This window comes from Hipposideros armiger, unplaced genomic scaffold (assembly GCF_001890085.2).
Source record: "Hipposideros armiger isolate ML-2016 unplaced genomic scaffold, ASM189008v1 scaffold_141, whole genome shotgun sequence".
NCBI classification, from domain to species: Eukaryota; Metazoa; Chordata; class Mammalia; order Chiroptera; family Hipposideridae; genus Hipposideros; species Hipposideros armiger.
The window spans coordinates 1,234,023-1,242,810 of NW_017731491.1; the positions used below are offsets into that span (position 1 = coordinate 1,234,023).

Sequence of the window (8,788 nt, forward strand, 5' to 3'; positions counted from 1 at the left end):
TCTGCCCGTTTCCAAAGCAGTCAGCGGGAGCACCCATGACTCCTGCCTGGAGGGTGGGAATGATGGTATAGTTGGGAGTGGGGTGAGAGGCGCTGCTCGGGGAGGGTTGGGTCTCAGCCCCAGAAATATTTCCTAGGACTGGGGAGGCCCAAGGCCTCTCTGATGTGTTGGGTCATACTGGGCTGCCTGGACACCAGCCACAGATGGCAGCCCCTGCTGTTACTCAGGGGTAATGGCTACAGAGCATCTGGCCAATTATGCAAGAGAAGCAGAGGAAGATCCAAAGGGAGGCACCTCTGGGGTCCCACGTGGCTGACCCTTCTGGAAAGGAGTGGGAGAACAGCCCCTGGGCTCCATCTGGGACTAGGGCTGTTCCTGCCACAGCACAGAGGGCAGAGCCTCCAGCTCCCTACCTGTGGCCCCACCCACTCTGACTTCCTCCGGGCCACTCACCACCTTGACTGATCATGGGTAAAGCACAGATTGGTGAAGAGCAGGGGCTCTGGAGATGGACTGCCTGGGTTCACATCCCAGCTCTACCACTTGTTAACTGTGTAACCTCAGGCAAGTCACTTACCCTCTCTGGACTTTGGTTTCTCCATCTGTTCAGTGAAGATGATTATACCTACCCAAAGGATTGTGAGGTGTATGAATTATTATTGAGAAAGTTCTTGGACCGGTAACATCATTATCTCTAAGGCAAAGGTGTTGAAGTGGGTCCTTCTGGCTCTAGCAGTTTCCCATCAGTTCAGGGGGTGGCCCAGGACCTGGGAATCTGTTATAGGAATGTACTGGGACATAGCCAGGGACTTGGGTCCCTTGGCTCAGTCCCCTCCCTACCAAGAGGTCTCTACCCTTAGGAGAGGAAGGCTAGTAACCACCCTCCAGGAATCCTTCTAAGAGTTCTCATACCTAAGCCCAAGAGCCTGGAGCTCTGAGTGGCTGCTAAGACATGACTTTTTCCTCCCTTTCAGGGTTGCTGAGAAGGAGCCCATCAACAAAATGTCCCTTCACAATCTGGCTACTGTGTTTGGCCCCACGTTACTGAGACCCTCAGAAGTGGAGAGCAAAGCACACCTCACATCGGCTGCAGACATCTGGTCTCATGATGTCATGGCACAGGTATCCCCACCCTGCCCTGGCCTGTGGCTGATCGAGGGTGAGACAAGCCCCCCCTTAGGACTAGAAAGAGAGCAGCTTGGAGTGCCACACCCCTTTGCTCCTGAGCAGCTGGGCTGGTGGTCCGTAGGCTGTCACCATGAAGGCAGGACTCTGGAAAGCCCTGCCCTTCCAAGACCAAAACAACAAGATGAGCCTAGACCAGGGGCCCAAGAATGTGGTCCCAGGTGGAAATGTCTGTCCCAGAAAGGAAGCCCAGGGATATGGGGAAAACCTGGGGGCCTTGTCCTCATCCATGGAAGCTCTAGGATTGCTTCCGGGTCAGGAAGCATCCTTGGGATCCCTGCAAGACGCAGGGCAGGGTCCAGTCTGAGGCAGGGCTGCCAAGCCAAAGCCAACCTCTAGAGCAGGTGAAGATTAGGACAGGCTGGGAAGTGGCCCCAGGCTCCTCACCCTCTGCCCTGCGGCGCCCTCTACTGCTGCAAATGGGCAGACACACCTGGGCTGCCAAGGAAAGGGACCTGGCCAGAGCCAGTGACCCCAGCCTGGGTTTCATTTCTTCTCAGCCAATCAGAGGAGGGCCACGAGGACAAGGACCCTGCCTCAGTCTCCCATGTCTCCCCACAGGTCCAGGTCCTCCTCTACTACCTGCAGCACCCCCCCATCTCCTTCGCAGAACTGAAGCGGAACACACTGTACTTCTCCACCGACGTGTAGCCCCAGGTGGGAGCAGCTGTAAGGGGATGGCCCGAGCCAGCCTCTCCAGCCAGGGGACCCAACACAGACTTGAAAAGACTACAATAGAAAACTCCCAAACCCAGCACTCCAGACTCCAAGGGACGTAGATTTCCAAGAACTGGAATACGTGCATCTTTTGTGCCACCTTGTACAAAGCCAGCTGACCCAGCCCCCAGCCTCACCGCCGCACCCCGGGCTCCTGCCCTCTCTGTACCTCTAGTTGTGTCTAATGCTCCGTGCTGTTCGGGACTTGTTTTATGTCTATTTGTCATGCAGAAAAGGTAGTGACCGATCTGGTATGGGCACACAGACGACCTGCTTTGTTGTTTCATTTCCTCCAACACTTTCTTTCCTCCTGAGTCCAGTCCAAGAGCTTTTATTTGGCGCTCTGTAACTGCTGCCAGCTTATCCTCTCTGGCCCTGCTCCCAGATCGCAGTCTCTTGGCAGCCTCCCCTCGGTTTTCTCCACCCTTGCCTCCCTCCCAGCCTGCCCGCATGCATGTGCAGCCTCGGTTTTCGCTCCATCACCTTGAGCGTTCTGAGAAGGTCCTGGGCGGCGGCGGCCGCAGTGGCCGTCAGGTGCTGCTGCGTGCCGCCCACCCCCACCCCGGCCCTCTCCTTGTCTTCCACCTGTGGAAGCACACCTGCTTTGCCTTGCAGCTTGTGCAACTGTTGGACAAGGAGACAGACAGACTCTAATCCTCAGCTTAGCCCAGAGCTGGAGAGCACATTTCTGGAATTTTCCACCTGAGAATCTCCATTTCTGGGGTTTATCTGTTCTGTCTCCTGCCCACCCATGAGGCATCTTGACTGTTTCTTCTACTGCTTTTCAGTTCCTTTTCCCCCTTGGTGGTCTATTTCCTTTGAGTACGAAGACTCGCAAGTGACCTATGGAGATAGCCAGAGGGTCAGGAAAGAATCGGGGCAGGCGGAGAGGCAGCCGCTGAGGAAACAAGACCATTTGAATGTTCAGAGGAGTGCCCTGCAGCACTGGGTGTCCCTGAGTTGGAGGAAGCCACTGTCAGCAGCAAGGACTTGTAGTGGCTTTTCGAGTGGCGCCAGACCTCTAGGAAGGCAGCTATGGCTGAAGCAGGTGTCCAGATACAGGCAGGCTCCATCCAGGAGGCGAGCCTTTCCTGGCACCTCACGTACCTTGGGGTACCTTTGCCTTAGATTTTACACACATTCTCCACAGCCAAGCACTGCCACGGGGCAGCCCCACAGCCACATGTGCTCCGGGGCCTGGGAAAGGCAGGCACAGTCCAGCAGTCGCCAGCCATCACGGTGCTGCCTCCCCACCCCTGGCTTCTAGATGCGGCCTTCCAGGTGAACTCGAGGAAACACCACAAGTTAGAGAAGGATGAGGAGTCGCAGGCACGCGCCTGCCTCTTTTGGGACTGGGTTTTGCTGAGGACCCTCGTTGTTGACACTGCTCTAGAGTTGGGGATCAGCTCTAAGGGGGTCCATTCCCAACTTTGAGACCCATTGCTCAGTACGGGAGTGAGAAGTAGCCCCAAATACTTGTTTCTTCCCATGCGAGCAGCAGCTGCCAGCCTATGGCGGTTATCTTGGAAGGGCAGACAGTCGCGGGCTGCAGGCGCTTGAGCTGTAGTGCAAGCTCCCTGGCTCTCCTCTGTGGCAGAGAGTAGATTCGAGGACCTCAGGATTGGAGAGAACAGCTGCCATAGCTTGAGCTCAGCGCTGTTGTGAAGAAGGGTTTGCTGGCGCTACAGCTGTAGCACTTGCTCGCTGAGAGGCAAGGCCTTTTCTGGTCTTGTTGACACCTGTCGCCCACTCTTGGGCAGAACGGTACACATCAGAGGAAAGAGCTGCCCAAGTTAGCAGCTTAGCTAGGCACCCTGCTCCCTGGGGCAGGAGGTGGGGAAAGAACTTGATCCCAGTGCCTGGCCATTCCCGGAGTCTCTGCTCGGCACTCAGGAGGTGGTACGCGGCATGGAAGGCTCTTGCTTCCAAAGCCATTGATGGTAATGAACTGGAGGCCCAGCTAGAGCTAGTTACAGCCAAACATGGGTGCCTCCCACCTCCCCAAAAACGAGGGATGTTTGCTTTTCGGCACCAGGTAACTACTGCAGCCCCCAGGATTGCTTAAGCAGTGTGAGAACAGGAGGAAACCTAGAAGGGATAAAATGCAAAAAGCTTAGAATATTTATAAATTCCACCCCTAGAGTGGGGAGGGGCGGGTACCAGACCTGGATTAAGTTGCACCAAGGAAATAGCCCATGGGTTCTCCTGAGACAGGGACTGTGCAGTGCAGACCCCCAGCCACTGTGCCCAGCAGGGCAGGCTGTGCCAACAGGGGCCCAGCAGACGGGCTACAGGAACCCTTGCTGGCAATGGCTGTGGGCTGCCGGTTGTTGCTGATACAGGTAGGATGGGACCCTTCATTAATATTTGACTTCAATAAGTTGGTAAGGATATATTTTTTTGTCTATGTTCTGTTTCAACTTATGTAGATTATTATAAATGGATGTAAACCACATGAGAAGAAAATGTTAATAAAAAAAAATGCAAAGCCCCAACATTTGCACACAACTCAGCCCTGTGGTATGGACATTTGTGTTCTCAGTAGTCCAGGGAAGACCACCAATCTAAATATTTAACTCTTCCAGCTGCATCCAGATGTGCGTTTCCAGGAATCTATTTACCTAGTTAACTCCCCTTGGGCTTCCCTATGGCCTATGGAGACTGTGGCCATGTTGGGGGGAGGGGAGCCCAAGCCCAGTCCTTGCTCTTCACAAAGGCCTTCAGGTCAGCCACCAGCCAGGTCCTTTCATGAAGGACCAATGTCCCCCCAGGGACCTGAACGGCAGTTTGCCTCAGAGAGATGGCAGGAAGTTGTCTGTTCAAGTGGAGGCTTCTTGTTTTATGTAAACTTTTCTGTGCATTTTCCTTGGAAGTGGCTCATCTTTGGGGCAGCCTTTTGGCCTAATCTGCTTACAGAGAGGCTGGATCCCCCAGAGGGCCGTTTCCCTTTAGGAGACCCGCGGGGTGAATGTCGGCTCCCACCGGCGCAAGCCATTGGATACTGTGTTTATTCTGGAGATCGGGAACAGATGTCGCTGAAAATTGGTGTTTGGTTTATGAGCTCATACCGACTCCTTGGCCATCTAAAACAGGAAGCTATTCATCTCCTCTCTTGATTGAATAGTCAATGTGGACAATGCTGCACTTATTGGACTGATGGCTACTGGCAGCCCTGGGGCTCATCTTTTCCAAGGCCGAGTGGTGAGAGCAGCATGTCTTGCATTCAGTAGTTCAGTGTTATCTGACCTCACCTACTAGCCTAGCTGGTAGAAGATGCTGGGCATTCCTAGCACTCTGACAGGTGCCAGGTAGGAGTGAGTGTCTGCTCTTGCCCTAAAAGTGCTTATAGGTGATTAATTTAGGAACAGTGGAGGAAACACTTCTAAATGTGTTCTCAGACCTCTGAGGGTGCTCCAGCCAGCCTAGCGGCCATGACGCCTTATGCCTGTGCGACTGGGATGGGCGTTATATAGAATTCACCATAGAAGGACATGAGCTGTGCGCACTAGCTCACATTCGTTCCAAAAGAGACAGCAGCCATGGCCAGAGGAAGGTGTTAGCAGCTGGGTTTGACATGATCACTCACATACATACATACATACACACACACACACTCTCGGGACGCTGGGACAGTTCAGCTGAGTCTGCATTCTGGTTACTGGTGGGTGGGCTAGAGCACAGCAGACAAGGGGGAAGAAAGCAAAAAAAGGCAAAAGAGTTATGTACTGTACAGAAGAAAAAAGGAGATGTTACCACTGGCTGCAGGCAGCCAGAATTACATGGCCGCTACCAAGACTACCTGGCTGCCCACCAGGGCAAAAGCCTGAGTTCATCAACTTCATCTTGCCATCAAAGCATCAGAGTAAAGCAGTACCCTGTGCAAATCCCAAACATAAAAGTCTTTTTTTTTTTCTTTTTTTTTTTGCCTATGGCTGAGCCTGTTAGAGAAAGGCTCCCAGGTCAAGTCGAAGACACTAATATGTTCAAAACAAAACACATACCAGAGAACTGGGGTAGTGGTGAACAGCCCCTCAACGATGTCTGATCTTAGCCAGTAGCTGCTGTGATTTAGTCATCAAGACAATCATAACAGGACCTCTCACACGTTGTCCTGGAGCCAGGCCTGGTCCGGTGGGCAGAGCATAAAACAAATAGGTGGTTCAGGCTGCAGACATTCCTATTAGCCAGCCCACAGGAGGGTTTTTAGAAGGGGCCAGTAGGGCTTCTGCATGAAATTTCAATGCACCCTAGGAAGTGACTAGGCTGGCTTCTGGGAGTAAGGCCCTGGCTGATGTAACAAGCTCGTGAGGCTAACACCACTCTACATACCATGAGAATCTAACATTCCCAGACTGCTCAGGAGCTTTCTCACTTTTTCCCTTTGGATGTTCAATCTTTGGGCCATCTGGCACCATTTTTGGGAATTGTGGAATTCGAAAAAAAACCCCAAAACTTTAAAAACTGTAATATAAATACATATTTTTAAACAAGAATAGCAGAATGCTAAACAAAATGACATAATTGGTTGGAAGGCATCAATTTACTTGGCCCTACCCTGATAGGTGAGATGTAAGACTGCATGTAGTTCCAAGGTAGAACAGCTTCCTGGGTCTATGTGAGGTCACGCCTGTTCCCACAACACCAAACAACCAAAGGTCCAGGTGTGGTAAGGACTGAACCTTTGTGGAGCTTAATTCCTACAAGTCAATACACCGACTCCTGATCTGCCCGGAAGAAAGAAGCCAGCATGGCACATCCCCTGCGCAGCCTGGCTGGGGTCCAGGAGCAGAGAGTGTGGCTGCTCAGACGCTGGAGGCAGATAGCAACCCGCTCCTCACAACACCAAACTATGAGGAAAAACAAATGTCTTCAGTCTCCGAAGCAGTGCTCCAGAGTGGTGCAGACAATGTCCTCCAGAGAGCAGCTCTGATCTTGGGCTGCTGTCCTTCCCCGGAGGCAATCACTCTCACCGCAGGTAATCACTCTCACCGCAGGTAATAATCGATTGCAGCAGAGAAAGCAGCAAAACCTCCACAACCAATGACCCCAGCCTTTAAGCCAGCTGTAAAGCAAACAGAAATGACATTACCTATGGTGACAGATGCTGGGTCGGGCTGCATTCACAAAAAGTCTGCATACCCACAGATGCAAAGAAACCAGCTGAAGCATTCTAAGTCAGTCTGCCTATCAGAGATCTGTAAGACTTCGGTGAAGCCGTGGACATGATCTAATCCAGTGTGCTTTATCTAACTGTACATTCATTTAACTTTTCTCATTCCAAAGAATTAATATTTCCAGTCTCATGAAAATAGCCCCTCACAGACAGGAAACTGGTTAAGAAAACCAGCCCTTGGAATCAAGTGAAAGCATATGGCCTGTTACCCTGATTTGTTTATGGAATAAATTCCTGGGAAGGTGATCAAAGCGGTCCTAGAGGGAGCTGAGCTTCTCAAAGGCCCTGACAAAGCTGAGTGATGGGAAAACCAAAGGAAAAGTTACTCTCTAATTCATAAATGGCTGTTTGAGGAGGAAAAGCAGGTTCTTAATGATAGCGAATCATTCTGTCTCGCAGAAGATGAGAAAACGGGCTTTTTTGCTTTGGGTAAGTCAGGATACAGCAGAGGGGGAGTGGCCTAGCAATGGACACCGTTAGGCAAGTCAAGCCACTGACATCCTACATGGCAGGGAGCTGGTTTCTTTCTCTGTTTCCAGCTGATAATCCAACATTTCTCAAATATGTATATTTGGCTTCCCACGGATAGAAATCTAAGAATCCTCAATTGCACAGACATTACCGTGATAACATATACAAGATTAAAACTGACTCTTGTATAGTATTAAGAAAAATGTCTCAATACCTGGAAAGGCATGGAGCTGAAAGTTCAGCAGAGCCTGATATGTGGATAAATGGGCTTCCTCAAACTGAGTGGGACCTAGCTATGCTTCTGTACTATCCTGCATATCAACATCCTCCAGGAATTAATTACTGTGAGGAAGTTCTTCCCATAGTTCCAATTTGAGGGCAGTTCTTTTTTTCTAAGATAGACCTAGATCTACCAGTGGTTCTCACCTGGGAGCAATTTTGCCCCTCAGGGAACATCTGGCAACCTCTGGAGACACTTTCTGTTTTCACAACTAAAGGGTGCTACTGGCATCTAGTGGGTAGAGGCCAGGGATGCTGCTAAACATCCTTACATACACAGGACAACCTCCCTCTCCCCGCTACAAAGACTTATCTGGTCCAAAATGTCAACAGTGCCAAGGATGACAAACTGATCTGGACACTACAAGTTTCCAAAACTGAGTTGACACAGAAGCAAATGTGATTTATTTGTCAGAAGGGACGAATATCAAGTGACCACATATGCCTTGGGCTGTCCGTGGAACACTCATCTGTTTGGAAATGTCAGCTTCAGCATGCTGTCCAAGGCCACAAAGAAAACCACTCAAGCGTTGTTTACTAACCTCTGAAACCAATGGCTCCTCCAGTGATACAGCCACTAATGACACTGTTCTTCCAGTCTGATTTTCCCCGGTACTGCGGGTGGAGAAGTGCAGTTTAGAGCCAAAGAAAAAAGCCAGACAAGACAATTTAGGATAAAAACACAGGGTTTCTAGCTGGCTAATTTAGTCCCTCCCCAAAGGAAACCTAATCTTTTTCTCTTTCAAAAGTATGTAGTTCCTAAAATTTGAATGTGTTCACCGATGCTTCCAGCAGGGGGTACCAGAGTGCTGAAACCAAGTGCAGCATTTAAGAAGTAATTAAAATCTCTTCTTGGGTTCCCCAATAAGCCTCGTGTTTAAAATCATTAACCAACTTCTAGCCTATAAAAAGAAGAATTCATGCAAGCCCAAATCATAAACACAGAAAAAGTCCACATTACAG

At 50.7% G+C, this 8,788-nt stretch overlaps 2 protein-coding genes across 2 annotated transcripts in view; one reads left to right on the forward strand and one right to left on the reverse strand.

Moving 5' to 3' along the window:
• ABR (ABR activator of RhoGEF and GTPase) overlaps window positions 1-4,414 on the forward strand; it is a 218,876-nt gene extending 214,462 nt beyond the window's left edge. The window contains exons 22-23 of the mRNA XM_019650398.1: window positions 975-1,122; window positions 1,747-4,414. Of these exons, the coding sequence (XP_019505943.1) occupies window positions 975-1,122; window positions 1,747-1,836 (238 nt within the window). The 3' untranslated portion in view covers window positions 1,837-4,414. The remainder of the gene's footprint in view (window positions 1-974; window positions 1,123-1,746) is intronic.
• A 2,464-nt stretch (window positions 4,415-6,878) lies between these two features.
• The window catches only part of TIMM22 (translocase of inner mitochondrial membrane 22), a 5,572-nt gene continuing 3,662 nt past the window's right edge, over window positions 6,879-8,788 (reverse strand). Inside the window, exons 2-3 of the mRNA XM_019650482.1 lie at window positions 8,368-8,440; window positions 6,879-6,964 (exon numbers count right to left, since the gene is read on the reverse strand). Of these exons, the coding sequence (XP_019506027.1) occupies window positions 8,403-8,440 (38 nt within the window). The 3' untranslated portion in view covers window positions 6,879-6,964; window positions 8,368-8,402. The remainder of the gene's footprint in view (window positions 6,965-8,367; window positions 8,441-8,788) is intronic.